General features: G+C 39.1%; 1 protein-coding gene across 1 annotated transcript in view; it reads left to right on the forward strand.

Annotated features, from left to right (window-relative positions):
* The window catches only part of LOC109847446, a 45,778-nt gene continuing 33,819 nt past the window's right edge, over positions 9,143–21,101 (forward strand). The window contains exon 1 of the mRNA XM_020416674.1: positions 9,143–9,223. Coding sequence (XP_020272263.1) covers positions 9,143–9,223 — 81 coding nt within the window. The remainder of the gene's footprint in view (positions 9,224–21,101) is intronic.

The raw sequence follows: 21,101 nt of genomic DNA on the forward strand, positions 1-21,101 counted from the left end.
CTAATAATATACGTTTCAATTTGCAAACAGAGTGTCAACTTAAAATACCTTTAGTATATGCATTCATGCATACTTGAATTGAGAGTTACATTTTTAATTGTAGTTTTTATTTAAGTGGCAATTACAATTGACTGTTACGGAATCCAAAGAGCCTGTTTTTTTTTATCATAATAGCCCTTACTTGCAACCTATATAAATTTGCTCATTTGATGATTTAGATTTGTACTCACCTCTTACAACCCTAACAGCATCTTACACTCACCCCATGGTTTTACTATGATATTATTTGGATGATACAAGCTCGCCAGTACAAACATTATCCCTTCAGAATAGATAACAGGGGGGGGGTGAATACGATTGAAGTTGTGCTGAGGAAGTATTGAGCTTTACTCGGATTATACTTTATACTGATGTGATTGTTAGACTGACGGCTATATGCGGATTGAGGATATTATTGATACAAGGAAAGGTGGAGAATTCGGATTGAAGCTAAAGTTTGAGGTCTAATTTGGGTGGGGGGAAGGGGGTTTAATGAACTTTTTTTCTATTTCTATAATTATTACTATGTACTTAATTGTGAATTGAGAGAAATATTGTATTATCCATGAACTTAGTAGATATTTTTTTGTAGCATGTTACTAATTATATGATAATAGAAGAGAGAGAAGGTGAAAGTGAGAATTTTATTTTGTTATAATGGATTAGCAAAAATAAAGATAATTAATATAAACTGGAATAGCATGGCACACTTAACATAAAAGTAAAGAACAAACTTCAAATTTTTGTCTTTTGGGTAATTTTTTTTATAATAAGTATATTATAACCTCCCTAATGTTAAAACTATATTCTAAATTTGCACATAAAACTACCAGTAGTTATTAAATAACATTCATTATCTTAAATTATAAAGTAAATAGAACTATGTCTTTTAAGATTAAAAAAATTGTATCTTTTAGGTATTTCATGATTTGTCAATGTTCATAAAATAACCCTGAATTTTTTAACAAACAACCATGGATCTTCATAATTTTCACAAAGACTATTAAAATTTCATATATTTATAGACAAATACTGAAACTTCATAATTTTTTACAGATAAACCCCTATATAGTTCAAAGCTTAAATCTTAAGAAGATTAAAAGAAGTATATGATCTAAATTGTAAGAAATGTGTAATGTATTAGAACATAAAACAAATATATCCACGTGCAACGCACGTGCACTATACTAGTGTTTAAAAAAATGTTTTATACATTTTATTCTCTCTATCACAATCTAAAATCTACTCATCTCTACCACGTTAATTGAAGCTCATTCAAATTCTTTAACTCACACATTTAATTAGCTTTTAACAGTCTCCATTTAACACATATTATTTCTATCAACTTCATTGATCATAAACCTCTTTCATATCCCCATTTTCATAACCCCTTCAATGTGTTATATATAAATAATATCATTTCACCTTACAACTTTTTCATTTGAAAGTGTCTTTATTTCAAACTCTATTATATATTTTCATACTAGAAAAGTTAGTTCATTTCTCTTGCATTTTAATGTATGATTAATTATTGTTCGTCTTGAGTGTTGTTCAATACCTTAAAATTTTCTTTGCATCAGTTTGTGGTCATCTTTGTAAACTTTTTTTTTTTTGAAGAATCTGCAACATGAAGGTAATATTATAAATATTATTTTATTTTTCTTTTCTTTTTAATATGATTTACTATTTCATTCATATTATTGTCACATCATTGTCACGTAGGTTGTTTTAAAGTCAATTCCTTGAAATTTAGATTTTTATGGAAATTGTTAAGTTGAATTTTTTTCAACCCAACATGAAATTGAAACCAAGATCATGGGTGTCATATTAGAACCTAGCCACCATCTGACCACTATAATTTTTAAGTTAATTAAGTATTACTATAAATAACTATTACATGTTTAAGTTGTATTTTTTGGAAAAAATGTTCTTCTTTGATATTTTTCTCAGTTTTGCTAAAATTAATAGGATTGAATTTGCTTCTTACATAGTTTTAGGATAACCTATTATTTGATTTTTTTTAACAGACAATAGGCTATTGACACTCATTTTGTCAATAAAATTATTGCTCCTTTTTAATGAACAATTATATATTTGGAATTAACATCTTTTAATTAAAAAATTCGTAGCATTGCCAGGTATAACACTAGTTATTCTATAAGATGAGAAAGTTTGTGGAGAATTAGGGGCTGTTTGGTTGCACACTTTTTGAGAAAACTTTTCTCAAAACATCTGACAATGGTAAATTTGTAATTAAAAGTTTTTCAGAGATTTCTGTAAATTGTGTTTGGTTCAACAAAAAATTTACAGAAATGTTTTCTATAAAATATCAAAACCTACCAAATTTTACAAAAAGCAATTTCCTCTCAAAATGAGAGGAAATCACCAGAAATCTGACACATACCATATTTAATTAAATACCTACCAAATCTTGTTATTTTCTATAAAGTTATGAGCTATTTTCTTCTTTTGAACCAAACAAGCAAAGTACAAAAAACAAGAAAATTTGTACTTTTTGATTTCTCAAAATTTTTCCTATAATTTTTTTAAGAAATACAAGAAAATCATATTTTAGGTGGAAAATTGCATTTTGGTTATCATTATCCTTGCATATAACAAATTTGTTTATATCTATCCCAATTATTCATAGTTCCAAGAATTAATCTTCATGCATATATGGTAGATTATAAAAACTACAATGGTTTTTTTATACAAGACCACCACAAAATATGGTGGCTTTGCAGAAAACCACCATGAAATTTTCAGTTTTTATGAGACCACAATGATATTATGCACCATTAACAAAGTGTCACCAAGTCATTTATAATTTCCATTCATATACTGTTAAAATAAGAGTATAAAATAACATAAATGTCTCTTGTGATCAATTTTTGGAGGAGATGAAAGGAGAATTGGATTTTTTTTTTTTAAGGAGTAAACTAACCTTTAGAGGGAATTAACATCTTTTGTTGGGATGAGAAAAATAAAATAGAATATGAGGATAGGTGTGTCACCCGGTGAGAATATTTTAGGAAAGTAACATGTACTTAATACAGTGACGGAGGGAGGGAGTTCAACGGGGTCACGTGCCCCCCTCCTCCACTGAAACCTCAAGGGTCCAGCATGCCCCTAAATTGCACTGAGAAAATGACTATACATGATCAATTCAATTTGTTGAATTCTTCGATGACAAAGAGAACTTTTACCATAGGACTATGCCGTTCACAATTCCCCAAGAAACGTTGTTACTTATTGCAAAAAATATTAGGACTCGTAAATAATGAGATATTTTTCCTTTCAAATTAAGGATCGGCTACTTTCGACATTCTAGTATAATTTAGTAACAATTAAGGAATATTATATGAAATTAATAAAAATTAATAGTTTCCCTTAGGTAAGCTTCTATCAATCAATGCACATACCAGTTAAAGACAAAATATTACCATTCTACACCATTATAAACAAAAATTAACCGCTCATAAATTTCTAAAAATATGAAACTACTTACTTCAGTTAATATAATGTTACTTAATAAAAAATCCATTTATTTCATGGGAATCTCCACTAGTCAATACCTCTTCAAGTTAGAAAAATACTAAAGTCAACAGAAAGTTGTCGGTTTTTTTATTTTTATTTTTTGAAAAAGCAGGTAGGGTAACCTAACCAGCCAAGTCCTCAACAACACTCTGTCTCAAAAACAAAGGGACAGAAACAAACTAAAAATAAGAGGACAAACAATCAACTGACTTAGCTAGGGTATGAACAACACCATTACCAGTGCGCCTTACATAAGAAACTTTAAAGCAGCCAGTAATAGTCAGACCAATGCGAACTTCATCTGCAATTGGAGCTAAGGAAGCAAAAGGAGAATGAGAGTACACCAAGGAGACAACCTTTAGAGAGTCAATTTCCACCACTGAAATCCTCCAGTTCATATGCCGAACAAAGCGAATGCCTTTCAGGACAGCTAACAGCTCTGCATGATCAACAGACATAGGACCCCTGATCCCCATAGAGTAGCAACCAATCACATGTCCATGGTGATCCCGAATAACACCTCCCAAACCAATAATATCTCATTCCATAGGAGCAGTAGCATTTGTGTTGAGCTTCAGCAAACCAGGAGTAGGGGGATACCAAGCAGAAGGCCACTTAGAATGGGTGACAATGTCACGGGAGAGACCTCTAATTCTATCCCCGTCCTCCACAAAACAGAGAATCCGAGTCACCAAGACCAAGGCCTCTCTAACACCACCACCATGAGAGCGCATATTCCTTTCCCCCATATAAACCACATGGTTGTGAAAGCCAAAGCCAGAGAGTCCCCAGGGCAAACAGAGGTGAGATTGAAAAGGAAATCACCACAGGACTTACCTCTAAAACCATTAATCACTTCCCAAAGATCTAAAAACTCCCACACTAAACGAGCAAAGGAGCAGATGTTTGGGTAGAAAATTGTATTCTTCATCGTGTAACTCATTACAACTTCGATCGTTACAACAAGTTCAAATGTTTGGGTAGAAAATTGTATTCTTCATCGTGTAACTCATTACAACTTCGATCGTTACAACAAGTTCAAAAAGATCGGTCTTTTTATAAGACCTTTACACCTTCGATCGTTACAACAAGTTCAAAAAGATCGGTCTTTTTATAAGACCTTTACACAATAAAAATAAAAAAATTATAACTCTCGTCAAATAGCGCAACGGGTGTTTATCGCCCGCTGCTTGCATGAGATCTTGGCTGTGACGGGGACATTGATATCCGTGGACCACCAATAGATCAAATCAGATCCGGAACTTCGTTAATTCACAAAGGAATCAAGAAACCGAAGCAGTTATCTCGGCAACGGTGAGATAACCAATCTTCTCGAGATCACCGCAACGAGGCGATCTCAAGGAAGGAACCGAGATGCAGATCTGACGAGCTCCTCTTCTTTATGCTTACGAACTCGATCCGATCTCTCCTCCTCCTCTCTGAAATTCATGGCTATTCAGTCCTCAATTCGGCAGGGCTTCACCGACGCTTGAGAATTCTAGCTCTGAAAAAATGAAGGCTCTGGGGCTGTATTTATAGGTTTCGGGACCTCTGTTTTTGGATAAGAACGGCCGATTCCCTCTTATCCTCGGTTGTAACCACTTAACCATGTTCTTGGATAGATTCAGATCAGTTGGAACAAATCTAGGTGGTTAACGTCGAAAAAACGGCCAAAAACAGCCAAAAAATAGTATTTCAGGTCTGCAGACACCCGTGGGTGCCGAGGGTGTCTTGGCCAAGCTTTGGCCGAGACACTCCTTGGTGTCTCGGCCAAGCCTTGGTCGAGACACCATTGGTGGTGGCTGAGACACTCTTGGGTGTCTCGGCCAAGTCTTGGCCGAGACACCTTTGGGTATCTCGGGTATTTTGATCGTAACTTCCTCATATGACCTCCAAATGACCTGATTCTAGATGAATTGGCAAACTGACAAAGAGATATACAACTTTCATGTTTTGAGTTTCTTCAGATTCAAAACTAATCATGGCCAAAATCATCATTCTTCTCCAAGACACCAACATTGTCTCGAAATTCTGAGGCAGTTTATACTATCTTCGGTATTTTGGCTTTATCTTTCTCATATGATTTCGGAATGAGTTTATACAAGATGTATTGAAAATATAACGAGGAGATATACAACTTTTATGTTTTGAGTTTCTTCAGATTCAAAGTAAAGCACAGTCAAAATAGCTCTATAAGATCCGAGACACCTGTGGGTGTCTCGACCAAGCCTTGGCCGAGACACCTGTGGGTGTCTCGGCCAAGGGTGTCTTGGCCAAGCTTTGACCGAGACATCTATGGGTGTCTTAGCTTTGGCTTGAGGTTGATTTGGCGTGTTTTGTCCGTTTTGTCATATCTTCATCGTCCGAACTCGGAATCACGCGATTCAAAATACGTCGGAAAGCCGACGAGGAGCTCTACGAGCTTCTTTGATTGAATCACATGTGGAGTAAATGGGATACAAGGTGCATTTCATCTTTTGTAAGCAACACGAAGCTCCCGATCAGCTCGTATTTTTGTTATTATGAAGTTTCGTTGCTTCGTATAGTCTGTCGACTCACTTCGTACGTTTGTCATCGTTAAATGAGCTTCTGTGATTCGAATAGTGATGTTCACCATCTTCTCTATGCTTCGAGCTATGTGTGAGGGCTCGTAGGCAATTTTAGATGCCTACAGTAGATGGTGCAGATATGAAGGGCGATCTCAAAGGCAACAGAGCAAAGGCGGCAACTAGGGGGCACAAAGATCCCCCTACGAGATAAACCAGCTGAGGTGGGGAGAGCATCATAGAACAGACGCCAAAGGAACACTCTAATCTTAGGTGGGATCTCCGCATGCCAGATCAAGGACCACTACTTCGTTACCCTAGAATCTGAGGTGGAAGCAGTATTAAGCATAGTGTGGCGAAGAAGTCGATATCCACTCTTGACAGTGTAGCACCCCTTCTCCTCATAACGCCAAATGAGTCTGTCAAAAATAGGAGAAGGTGATAGTGGGATAAATAAAATATCCTCCCGATCTATCTTACAAAAGGAGGTAGCAATCAGCTCATGATTCCAAGTACCCAAAGCATAGATCAGCTCAGCCACCCTTCTGGAAGGGTCAATCAGAGAAGTGATTGGCCTAAAAGAAAAGGTTCGGGATTCATGGGTCAACACTGATAGAGACACTCTGGCTATCACCTATCCTCCATCTCAGATCTCAAGCCAGGAGCTCTCTCCCCCAGATAATGCTTCGCCATAAATAAGAGCAACCAGGGCCGACACCAGCTGAAAGGAAGTCTGAGTCCCTGAAATACTTCCCCTTCAAAATCCTACTAGCCAGAGAAGAAGGGTCCTGAATGATTCTCCATGCCTATTTAGCCACCAATACCTGATTAAACATCTGTAGATCTCTAAAACCTAGACCACCCTCTGACTTTGCATGACACACATTCTGCCACCTAACCTAGTGAATCTTTCTCTCACCAGAAGTTAATCCCCACCAGAATCTTATAATGATAGACTCAATCTCCCTGCACAAAGAAATTGGAATGCGAAAGATACTCATCACATAGCATGGGATCGCCTACAAAATAGCTTTCACCATAACCTCTCGCCCCCAGCTGAGAAAAGAGCCCTCCTCCAAGCTTGGACTCTTTTCCAAACTGAGTCTCTGATTGAAGCAAAAGTATGACGATGGTTTATTCCAACCACCAAAGGGAGGCCTAAGTACCAATCAAGTGATTGGGCCCTATCAAGCCCCAAGACAGAGAAAATAGAAGCCCTAGTATCCTCATCTACACAGGGGCTAAAGGTGATGGTAGACTTCTGAAAGTTGACTTTCTGACTTGTTGCAACCTTATATAGTAGCAGAGTACTCTGGACAGTCTGTGCAGCGGCCTGGGAAGCCTGAATAAAAACCAAATAGTCATTTGTAAAGAATAAGTGAGAAATCCTTAGCCCCGACTAGAAACAAGATAACCCTCTGATGAACATGTCCTCCTCTTGTCTAATGATCAGTACCGAGAGAGCTTCCATGTAGAAAAGAAACAAATATGAAGATAGAAGGCATCCTTATCGCAGACCATGAGTATGAGTGACCTAGCCCACAATCTGCCCATTGAGGTAGAAAGAGAGTGAGGAAGTAGAGATATAGTCCAAGATGAGATGACTCCAATGATCTGGAAATCCCATGACCTGAAAGGCCTTGTCAATAAATCCTCGTTCTACTCTATCATATGCCTTGCTCATATCCAATTTTAGTGACATATGACCAGACTGACCCCGTCTCCTTTTATGCAATGTGTTGAGAAGTTCAAAAGCAATAATGACATTACCCTGAATTGATCTCCTTAGGACAAAGGCACTCTGAGAGCATCCAATCAATCCGCCAAGAACTCGCTTCAGCCTATTAGCATTGGTTTTCGTGATAATCTTGTAGACCACATTACATAGACCAATAAGTTTAAAATCTGCCACAGTCTCAGGTGAATCCTTTTTGGGGATGAGAACCACATTGGTTTTATTTCAAGACCTGATAGATGAGCCTCCTTTTAGAATCTTCAAACATGCAGCCGAAATATTTAGGCTAATAACAGACCACTGGAACTAAAAAAAGGATGTATGGAAGCCATCTGGGCCGGGTGCCTTAGAAGGGCCAATAGATTAAAGAGCACCCCATATCTCATCACCTGTAAAAGGCTCAGAAATGATTCGAAGGTCATCCACTGAAAGCTTAGAAGAGATAGCACTACCCACCTCAGCCAAAACCTCCTCTGAAGGAGTGGAAGAAGAAAATAGTTCTAAGAAATACTCCTCGATAAGTGTTGCAATTCCCACTTGATCCTCCACCTAAGTGCCATTAGGATAACATAGACGGTTAATGAAGTTCTTCATCCTCCTAGTAGAAGCTCTAATATAGAAGAATTTGGTGTTACGGTTCCCATCTCGGAGCCAATCAACCCTAGCTCACTGTCGCCAGAAGCTCTCTTCCCTATACTCAAGAACCTCCCTCTCCTTCTCAAGTCTTCGGATCTTAGCCATACGATCCCCCACATTAGCAGAAGAGTAGAGAGACTGGAGCTTTTGCTGAATAACAGATAATATGTGTCTCCATCTACCAAAATGCTCTTTGCTCCAACTGAGATTTGTAGCATAATACTCTAGCTTCTGACAAACTGATTCACATAGACCCTGTTGTGTGGAGATCCCTGGCCAAACCCTGCTAATAACATCACTCAAATCATCCTCTTTGAGCTAGAAGGCTTAGAAGCAGAAGAGACGATCATGCCTAACTAAAAGGGGGAGATGAGCAACAAAATATAACATAATAGGACGATGGTCAGAAATAAAAAAATCCAAGTGGTGTACCTCAGCAGTGAGAAATATGTCACGCCAATCAAAGTCAGCTACCATCCTGTCTAAGTGCTCCTGTATATGAGATGTACCAGTCTGACGATTATTCTAAGTGAAGGTGTGCCCGCAATACCCCAGATCAAGTAGCTCACAATGCAACAGAAAATTCTAAAAATCTATCATTCTCGAAACATGTGCCTGTCTACCACCCAGCTTCTCCCCTAGGCTTGTGATGGCATTAAATTCACCTCCACATAACCATGCTCAGAGGAAAGACCTCTCAACTGTCTCAACAGATCCTAGGACTGGTACCGTAAGTGTTTCTGAGAATGACCATAAAACTCGATGAATCGTCAGTTTCTTTCGCTGAGTCAACAACTGATGCGTCAATGTGCCCCGGAGAAAAAGAACGAATAGTCACATCCATTTTATCGCCCTATAGTAACATGAGTCTACCACTTCTGCCTCTACTATCCACCACAAAGCAATTCTGGAAACCTAACTAAAATCTCATTATATGCGCCCACCTACCAGAAAGTCTAGTCTCCGAAAGAACGACTAGACTTTGGGAATGTGTCTGCAACAATCTGTGAAAAGCAGTCAACATTTTAGCGTTCCCTAGTCCCTGAACGTTCTAACAAAAGCAACTCATGGCTCCTAGCACTCCTGGCCACCAGGGTGCACCTTAACAAGAGTAGAATATGGACTAGAAATCACTAATCGTGCCCTCTTCTCATGTACATCCAGAGGATTCTTCAGAGAATTTTTCATGTGTTTGCCTCCTTTCTCTTTCTGTTTGGAACTCTACTGCTCAGACCCTCTAGCAAGCCTCTTCCGGGTCGATATAACCTGCTTTCTAGAGGTGGATGTGGAAACTGTAACATCATGCAAATTAGAGCCAACACCGGTATCCATGGGCAATGGTACAAGAGGGGTTTCACACCTTACCATGACTGGAATGATCTATAGTAGAGTGTAGGCGTCAAAATTTGCCTATAGGTCCCTGTACGCGGCTCGAGACATAGAGAAGACGATGAATATTGCCATTCAAATCACAGAAGCCCATTTGACGATGATAAATGTATGAAGTGGGCCGACGGATCATATGAAGCAACGGAACTTCGGAATAACGGAAACAAGAGCTGATCGGGAGCCCCGCGTCATTTACGAAAGACGGAGCATACCCCATGTCTTATTTATTCCACATATGATTCAATCATGAGAGCCTGTAGATCTTCTCGTCGGCTTTCTAATGCATCTTGAACCGCGTAATTCCGAGTCCGGATAATGAATTTACGATGGAAACAAACGCGATGCGCCAAAACGAGAAAAGGCCAAACCAAGACACCCCGTGGTGTCTTGGCTTGGCCGAGACACTTGAAGTGTCTCGGCTTGGCAGCCACTTGGCTTGGCCGAGACATTTATAAGTGTCTCGGCCACGCTAAGACACTCTGAAGTGTCTGCAATATAAAAACGTTGATTTTGGTTGTTTTCGGCAGTTTTTCGATCGTTAACCGCCTGGATTTTCTCCAACTGATCTGATAATATGGTTAAGTGGTTTCAACTGAGGATAAGAGGGAATCGCCCGTTCTTATCCAAAACCAGGGGTCCCTAAGCCTATAAATACAGCCTCAGGGCCTTCATTTTTTCAGATCTGGAATTCTCGAGCGTTGGCGAAGCCCTGCCAGATTGAAGACTAAAGAGCCACGAATTTCAGAGAGGAGGAGGAGACTTCGGCAGATTCTTCGGCATAAAAAAGATGAGTTCATCAGATCTGTAGCCCGGTTCCTCCCTTAAGATTACCCCGTTGAGGTGATCTTAAAAGGAGCAATTATCTCGCTGTTGCCGAGATAAACGCTTCGGCTTCTTGATTCCTTCGCGAATCGACAAAGTTTTGGATCTGATCTGATCATTTAGTGGTCTACGGATATCAACGTCCCCGTCACAGGCCAAGATCTCACGCAAGCAACGGGCGATAAACACCCGTTGCGTTTGTTTGAAGAGAGTTATATTTTTCTTATTTTCATTGTGTAAGAAAGTCTTATAAAATGACTAATTTTACTTTGAATCTGTAATCGATAAACGTGTAATGGATTCAATAATGAAGATATCAACTTTCACCGCAAATAAGCTAACGACCACAGTGGGAGCCAACAGCTTCGCTGCCGAAGCTGTCGTGCCGTAGCCGACGATCAAGATCTCGGTGTTCGCAGAGGTCGAATACGAATTCGACCACCAGAAATTCGAGGAATATATTTTCTCCTCCTCCTCTAGATCTTCTTTTTGCAAACGCAGGAAAACCACTGCCGCGAAGAACATGCCTTCAGATCTGAAGACCAGAGCTGATGATCTGAACCCGAATGCAGTGGAAGACCCCTCTCCGGCCTCCAAAGAAACCAGATCCAATGTTCGTGATAACTCCTCGAAAGTCAAAGAGTTGCCCGTTGAAAGTGCACCAGTGCTGACGAAGAGGGCTCGTCAAACGCGCCGTCAACATCTCGCGTGCCAATTTGCCAAGGCTTTGAAGCATGTTAACCGGATCTGCTACAATGCGGATCTGAAACTCAGAAGGTGCCAAGTGTTCCAGCAGCAAGCTTCGGGAACCTCCTCCAAACCACCTACTAACGAATGTGTTCGTGTCAAATGGAACCGTTCCACTCTTGAGGAGCGCATTCAGAAGCGTCGCGCACTTCTTGCGCATGCCCAGATCCTGGTACTCTTGAGGAGCGCATTCAGAAGCGTCGCGCACTTCTTGCGCATGCCCAGATCCTGGTGCGAAAAGTACAAGAAATGCAAAAGGAAGAGGCCCAGATCCTGGTGCGAAAAGTACAAGAAATGCAAAAGGAAGAGGCGGTTAAGAGATTGCCGAGATCCAAACAAACTTGGATGCCAAAGGCTAAATCAACACCTAAGGCAAAAGCAGGCAACGTTGCTCCCCAGCCTTCGTCAACTTCGGATCCCGCTCCCACGCCCCCGATAGAACCCTACGATAGTATGGACCTCCCCAAAGTTAGAACTCCATTGAAGGATCACCTCGGTTCTCTACCCGAAGATCGAGGCATGGCACCTGTTAAGGAACGCTTAGGACCGTTGAAGAAACTTCGAGCAAACATCTAGATTGGGAGTCGTATGCGACCTCCTAACAAGTTGATTCCCGTAACCGCCCGCTTGGGGGTGCGTACAAAAGGCCAGGAGCCCGTTAGAGTTTCACCCTCAGAAAAGTGTGATTCCAAACGTGTGACTCCTGTAGATGCCAACAATGAGTTATTACTCAGAAGAAAACGTGTCAGATAGACGAATGTGTTATACCTGAGAATTCATGTAAATAGTCGATAGGTTGCTCTAACCGTAACATCGATGAGTTGTACTATCGGGCTGGGGGTACTAATAAATCTCGAAAGAGAAGTAACCGGGAAACGGACTCTCATTGTCCGTGTACCAAAATTATCAGAGTAGTATTATCAGCGTGTAGCTGCCCCAAGATCGCTCCACAGAGGGTCTTGGTATTTGAAAGGATCTCCAACGGAACGATTAAGTCCAAACCAAAGCATTTCTGTAAAAAACAATCGATCGTTCAAGGTGATGAATTTTCGGAAGTTACAGTGAATATGGTTGATAAGGAAAAGTCAGCTCGATCTTCTAGTTCTGATCCGCTCGTATCGCATCGTCTAACTTGGCTACACGCAGGGACTACTAGACGTAGGGATTATCAGAGAATGCAGAGTGGATTATCCTCAAATGATGAAGCATCAGATGCGAACTCTGCCATCACTTCTGACAATACGGTGTCCAGCATAGGAAATTCTCGTGAGGCGTTCATGATCAACGCTGAACAAATGACCAAGATCATCGAGGATGCTTTGGCTAAGCAAAAAGAGAACTTTAAGTTCGAATTAAAGATAGTCATGATACAGATGAAGGAAGAGCATGACCGATAGATGCAGGTTCTATCCAATCAACTTGGTGAATCTAGCCGCCGTACCTAGAACGCTACAGTTGATAGCGATCCAGAAGTGGACGAAATCATCATGGCCGACGCACCCCCCCAAAAATACTGAGGTGGTTCAAATCCACCCCCTACAGATAACAACACTGAGGGTGGTCCCGCCAAAGATAATAATGTCGGGGGTGACCACATTGTTCCTCTTGGAAATCGTTCAAAACATGATTCAGACGAGGATGAGAAGATGAAAGACCTCGAGAGAAAAATTAACGCTCTAATGTCTGCTCGAGAGGTAAAGAAGACCGGCATTCCGTATCCTTACCCGAGAGAGTGGGATTCGATCCCGTATCCGACGAAGTTCAACCTGATCAACTTCATGGGATTCGATCCCGTATCCGACGAAGTTCAACCTGATCAACTTCACGCCGTTCGACAGGAAAGGCTCGCCCACTCAGCATCTAATCTACTTTAAGTCCCACTTGGGCACAATCTCCAGCAATGAAGCCTTGATGGTTCGGTCATTCGTCGGCACCCTTCGCGGGTCTACCTTCGATTGGTACCGTCGTCTCAATCCTAGAAGTATCAACAGCTGGGACGGTATGGAGAGCTCATTCCTCGATAATTTCTTTGACGATAACACCGAGATATCCATCAGGACACTCTTTGAGGAGAAATAGGAAGACAAAGAGACAATCGACGACTTCATCAAACGTTTCCGGAATAAGGCGATGAACTGCCGAGATCCGATCACGGAGGACTTCATCCTCCAAACATATCATAACAACCTATCTATTGAGATATTGAAAGTTATGGGAGTCGCACCATCCAACACATGGAAAGAGTTGAAGACGCGCGAAGAGCAGGCCGAATGCTTCCTCGGAAGGAAGAAAACCAAGAGAAGCCAACCAGTGACTAACTCTCCGAACTCAAGCTTCATCTCTCGTGGTAAAGGAATGGCCCCTGCAGCTGCTATTAACGTTAATCAGACGTCACAACAGCAACCCCGAAGATAGCAGAAGACTTTGGGTCCGAGATTCTAAAAAGAGTATTCATTCAAGGATGAAGATGTTTCAGCTATTTTCGATTCCCTCCTAGAAAACCACAAGATCAAGCTGCCACCTATCACAAATCAGGAGGAAGCTGATAATATCTCGGATCCAAAGTACTGTGCACAAGATCAAGCTGCCACCTATCACAAATCAGGAGGAAGCTGATAATATCTCGGATCCAAAGTACTGTGCGTATCATAGGAGGATCCTTCATCCCACCAAGGATTGCTTTACTCTCAAAAATAGCATTCAAACCTTGGTTGAAGCTGGCGTCATAATGCTCAATTAAGTCGAATGAAAAATCTGACAAGTATAAGAGTATAAACTGCTCCTTCACACTCCGAAAAGTATAAGAGTATAAATTGCTCATTCACACTCCGAAGAGTATACGAGTATAAACTGCTCCTCAAAACTCCAACCGGTATATGAGTCTAAACTGTTTCCTTTCTTTCACGGGAAGTTCTTGGAGAGTGTCATGCATGGTATTCTTAAGGATAACCTGGCCATTCAACTAAATACAATGATAAACACAGTTTCGCGAAGAAAGCTGGGGGTAGATGATTCATGTAACGGGAAGTTCCCGAAAGAATGTTAAATGTAATATTCTTAGTGATAACCTAATCATTACAATCAAAGTGATAAACACTAAGCTCCCACTCAAACTCCCGCTATGTCTGTGCACTCAACACTCCTATTATTAGAGTCTGGACATAGTACTCGGGATTTTAATCTTCTGTTTATTGACAATAAAGCTCAAAACAAGATTAGCACAACAAGATAACTTGGATCTTTAACTCAAGGCGATTAGACATTAAATCAAAGAGAACCAAGCTCTGATACCAATTGTTAGACCCTAGAGAGGGGGTGATTAGGGTCTTATGCTAATCTAATCCGATTAAATGCCAATTAAAATCAATTAACAAGTTATCCTAGCAAGTATAAAATACCACAAGATATATGAGCTAGGATAAGCAATGTAAACAAAGAGATATATCCTATATAATGAATTATATATATATGCAAGGATATATAAACTAACACAAGGGGTAAACAAAATGAACTAGATAGTGGATCATATAAATAATGAGCTAATGACAATGGCGACAAGAAATATAAGCACAAGTATAAATAAACGCCAAAGCACACTCAAACACAAGATATGATCACGGAGTTTGGACCTTCCGTCCTACGTCTCCGCTCCCCACTCCCGGGGAGAAATCCACCATCAACCGGGTTTTCTACGTTCACCCGAATAACGTTTACACCTCACACTCGGTTTTCTAGCTAACCGAAAACTTTACAATCAACACACTATTGTAATCCTACTTTACACCCACTAAGTGTTGGACCTGGCCGTGTCTCCCTCAAGTGCTCGGTTACAACCTCTCCCTAGGCTCGTCAACCGACGTCACTCCTCTTGGGATGATCCCCGACTCTCACCACACACTCCTCACTCGGTGTACAAGTGTATTACAAAATGAATCTCACAATAAGCACAATATAACAAATGATTGTTCTCAACTATGGATGAGAACATAATAAAAGCACAACTCAAAGTTACAATCTCTCACCACACAACTATACTATGTATGTAAATACTAAAAGCTCAATGTGGGTGTGTGTAACAATGAGTAAAATGAAATCTAACTCAAATAGCAAACTAGCTATAATAAGAATATGAAAATCAATAATGAAATTGCTAGAGAAAAGAGTTAGAAAACTTCTCTAAGAACACAAAGAAGAGGATGAAGGGGATTAAGAATGAATCCATCAATCTGCAGTGAAAACTTCCTCCTTTGTAAACAGAAACCCAAACTCAAACAAACAGTAAAACCCTAAACCCTTGTTTAAACACTTTGTTTAAAAACTTCTTGCATTACCTTTAAAAGAGAGCAACAATAGGGTATTTATACCCACTCTAAATCTCAGTCAAAACCCTTAACAAAAGACAAAAATAGCCCCAGCAAACAGCTCAGAGAAATATCCATTGGAGTGCAACGGATCTATTGTCGGTCGATCGGAAATTCTGTCGGTCGACCGATGGAGAGCAAAAACACGAAGACCAGCTCTGGACAATCGTCGGTCGACCGGTGCGGTTGATCGATGGAGCTTTCGGTCGACCGGACCGGTCAACCGACAAACTCTCTGTCGCCCAGTGATGAAAGATCAAATGATCGGTCGACCGGTGCGGTCGACCGAAAACAGATATGACAGAAAAATAGTTTTTGGAAGCTGATTTTGACACTTTAGAAAATATGTTAAATATAACAAATGAAGTCCAAAAATAATGAAACTTTGGGAAATATATATAAACATATAAATGAACATGTTACAAAAGGAATTTTCCAAATTGCATTTCCCATTTGTGAAAAAACATTATTTTGCAAAATAGTTCAAAACACGAAAAAGTAAACATGTGAATTTTGATATTTTGGCTAAACCATGTTTTGAAACTTTGCACAATGATTATATAGACTTAATAAAATATGTATATGATTATTGTTAAGTCCAAAAACAAAGAATATAGAATTTTCACAAAATTGCATATTCTATGCAATGTTTTCAAGAACACAATAGTAAATATAAAATATGTGATTTCATATTATAAACATGAAAACACAAAAACACATGTATGTATATATAACTATATATATGCATTCGACATTCCGCCAACCTCGCTTTGGATATGATCGTTTGAAGCTCTATTCCAACATACCAACAGAACGTTGTTTGTCTAGCAATACATAGGGAATGCACACACTAGCCAAAGAAACATTAGTAGTAAATTATTTGTAAATCATGCATCAAACAAGAAGCCAACAATCCACGCATTTTGATGATGACAAACAATTTAGCAAAAGAATATATGCATGAATATATAGTTATATGAGAAGAAATACACATAACTCACAATATTTCTCCCCCTTTGACACTAAAAGGGACAGAAGGTATGGAAAGAGAGCGAAGCTCCCCCTATCAAATAAGCCATCGTGTGAGTACAAAGCAAATATAAGGGAATACTCCCCCTATAACAAAGCCATATGAAACTATAAAGCAATAAAAGATAATGGCAAACATGTGAGCAATGCATAAATAATATGCCAAATAATCACTCAACATTCAAGAGATAATGAGAACACATATACATGTATATCAGATGAACATATTGTCTCATATCATAAAAGCCATGTAATAAAGATTTATGAAATCAAAAGAAAGAGAAACATAAGAATCGATGGTAAAGTTTGTTTATTGAATCATATCAAAGTTAAACAAAAACCAAATCATCATTGATTTAAAAAAAGAGAGGAACTCTATTTTCTAGCTCTTGAGCTAGTATTAAATCCCATATTGAACAATTTAGCATCCGTCTTGGTTTGAAGAGGTCGTCGATTTGTAATCTCTTTCTATCAGAGTGTTGCTAAAGATCGTCGTTTTGTAATCTTTGCTTTAGCTCTTTGACATGTGAAAGTCTTCAAATTGTAGCCTTCTGGAAGTCGTCCGATTGTAACTTCCATCATCAGTGTTTGATGGGGAATCAACTATCTTCTATTATTTTTAGACAGTCTACATAAACATTTTAACACCCGGTAAACATGATTTAGGAATAAACACCCAATAAATCCAGAGGGTTATATAAGTACAAACCTCTCATCAAAACAAAACAAATAATCATGAAAACAAAAGATTTTATCAATTATTAATTGTTTTCATATAAAAAGATTTCAAAGTATAATTTTCAAAACCAAGATAAAGAAGGATAAAAAACATTAAAATTCTTAGTTTGAAAATCAAATTTGTTTTGGTACCCAAGAACTCTTGGTACCAAAAAATTTAGGGACATGACCCCTATCATTAAAGCTCAAAGCCTTAGGGTTATGAACCCTCTTAGGCACATATGGTGCACTAACATGGTCAAAACAATATTCATTCAAATGACCCTTCCGATTGCAATTTGTGCAATGAAAGAGATCCATTTGTTTTTGTGGACCATTAGCTCGTGCACGGGAATCATTTGCAAATAAAGATTTTCTTTTAAAATTATTTTGCAAATGAGAAACATTATTAAACAAAGGTGGTCTTTTTGGAGCAAATTGCAAATTTGAAGCATTTTGCAAATCAAAACAAAATTTAGCAAGATATCCAAACCTACCACAAACATCACATTTAAAAACATGTGGTCTATTGGAAGCATTTGTCAAATGAGATTTTCTTTTCAAATCAAAGCAATATTTGGCCAAATGACCAAAACGATCACAATGATCAACACACTAGCATGCTTATGATGAGCTTTGTGAGAATGAGCATGTGAATGTGTAAGTGTACAAGATGAAGAAGCTACATGAGATGCACAAGAAACATTTAAATTCTTATGTTTGTGTGCATCATAACAAAACTTAGCTAAATGACCTTGACGGCCGCAAATAGAACACTTATAAGTTTTGCTATACATGTGTGCATAATGAGTGGATGATTTTGACTTAGTCTTGGCACACATGTCCATAAGCCTCTTATGATTATTAATGCATATTTTCAAAGTTGAATCTAAAGATGAAATACTATTTTTCATAAGATTCAAATCTTTATTTTTAGGCACATATGCATTTTTAGAAGTAGAACATAAATAGTTATTTATAAAAGAAGCTGTATTATTCTTTATGTTCTCTACTTCTAACATGGCATCAATCTTAGCATGAGATAGGCTAGCAATAGATGGGATCAAATTTCTATTTTCCAAATTTAATAGGTCATTCCTTTCTTTAAGCATAGTATTTTCATTTTCAATGACATCAAATTTGGATACCAGCTTCTCATGATCGGATTTTAAAACATCATGCTTGCTTTTTAAATCATTAAAATCATTTTGTAATTTGTTAAAGGCATGCAATAATTTTTTGTTAGCACAAGCAAGTTCTTCACTAGATAAATCATTATCGGGTTCGAACTCGCAAACCTCACAAGGGCTATCGCCTAGTGGCCGTGTGCATGTTGCTCCTTTAGAACTTGAAGCGGGATCCTCCAAAGCTTGTCGGATCGCCTCCAAGTCTCCTTGATGTGCTTCTATAAATTTCTAAAGTTTGTAAGCACTATCAAAATGAACAAACTTGTTAGACATAGATGAATTAAAAGCATTTAGCAAATATTCTAACAAAATATTATTCATTGTAAACATATGATGATCATTCTTATTCCACTTGGATTTCTCCAAAGTGGGCACAATATAAACATCATCTATAATTTCCCATAAATCAAAGTGTTTCGATTGAACAAAAAGTTTAAATCTAACACACGATTGGGTATAGGGGAAATTATCTAATCTAGGAGCAATATTAATGGCATAACCTAAACCATGCATATCCATAATATAAGAGGCAAGCAAGATGCAATAAAGCTCAAAACAAGATTAGCACAACAAGATAACTTGAATCTTTAACTCAAGGTGATTAGACCTTAAATCAAAGAGCACCAAGCTCTGATACCAATTGTTAGACCCTAGAGAGGGGGTGATTAGGGTCTTATGCTAATCTAATCCGATTAAATGCCAATTAAAATCAATTAACAAGTTATCCTAGCAAGTATGAAATACCACAAGATATATGAGCTAGGATAAGCAATATGAATAATGAAATATATCCTATATGATGAACTATATATGCAAGGATATATAAACACAATGGTAAACAATGTAAACAAGATAGAATGAACTAGATAGTGGATCATATAAATAATGAGCTAATGACAATGGCGACAAGAAATATAAGCACAAGTATAAATAAACGCCAAAGCACACTCAAACACAAGATATGATCACGGAGTTCGGACCTTCCGTCCTACGTCTCCGCTCCCCACTCCCGGGGAGAAATCCACTATCAACCGGGTTTTCTACGTTCACCCGAATAATGTTTACACCTCACATTCGGTTTTCTAGCTAACCGAAAACTTTACAATCAACACACTATTGTAATCCCACTTTACACCCACTAAGTGTTGAACCTAGACGTGTTTCCCTCAAGTGCTCGGTTACAATCTCTCCCTAGGCTCGTCAACCGACGCCACTCCTCTTGGGACGATCCCCGAGTCTCACCACACACTCCTCACTCGGTGTACAAGTGTATTACAAAGTGAATCTCACAATTGTTCGCGAGAAAAATCGTAGCTTTCTTCATTGAATTCATTGTTCTTCTTAAGTAATCGTTTATCGGTTACAAAAAGATCCGGTCTTTTTATAAGATCCGGTTACAACAAAATCAAAGAAAAAGAAATAAAAAATTACAACTTTTCTCTTTTATCGAACGAATCGCGAGCTCCTGTTTTGTGGTCACTCGCTTTTGTGGGTTCTTCGCCTGCGCCGGGGTTAATCCGTGGACCACCGCGTGATCTAGATCCGGTCGGATCTACACGATATAACGGGTGTTATCTCACGAAGGAAATAACAGTCGGGGGGTACTACTTCACCAAGGAAATAGTAGCCTTCTCGGGATCAAAGGACAAGCTTTGATCCGGAGGATAATCGCGTAGATCTCAGATCCGATCCCTCTCGAACTCCTGCCTCTTTTGACGTGGACGATCGCCGAGCACCGGATCTGAAAGAGCAAGTCTTCAAAGCTTCAAATCTCCAATCTTTTTAAGTTTTGAGCCTTCAATCCAGCAGAGCTTCGCCGTCCAAAATTCCAACCCTTGACAAATGNGGTTTATCCAAGTTTTACTGTTGATCTGGACTCTGATTTGGTGTCCGGATCCTGATTTGGCAGTAAATCCGCCTTGGTGTTTGAATCCGTTCTATGGTTGGATGACTCGTTGACTCCCCGAACAGTTGGCTTGATTCCGCACGCGAATGGATGCATTCCGTTGCTTGCGTGCGATTCGTTAACCTCGTCGCCTCGTTTATCCGCTTCGTTGCGTGTCACTTGACTTCGGTGTTGTGGACTAACGTTCGTGTTTAGATACGTCACCCAATGGTTCGTCGGTTTGTGCCGAGCTGTGCTAAGGGACCTATAAGCAGATTTATACGCCTACAGATACCCCCTCCAAAGTATTTCAGTCTCGTTCTTTTATAGAAGAGTCTGGAATACTTTGGATATGATTGTCCCAACCTTCAGTCGGTGTAACGGGACCTTGGAATGACTTCTGTTCTTGATTCCTTCAATCCTTCAGGTTATTCGGTGCTTTGTCGAATGTCTGTAAGGGTCCCGGTGCTG

The sequence above is a fragment of the Asparagus officinalis genome, chromosome 7, assembly GCF_001876935.1.
Source record: "Asparagus officinalis chromosome 7, Aspof.V1, whole genome shotgun sequence".
NCBI lineage: Eukaryota > Viridiplantae > Streptophyta > Magnoliopsida > Asparagales > Asparagaceae > Asparagus > Asparagus officinalis.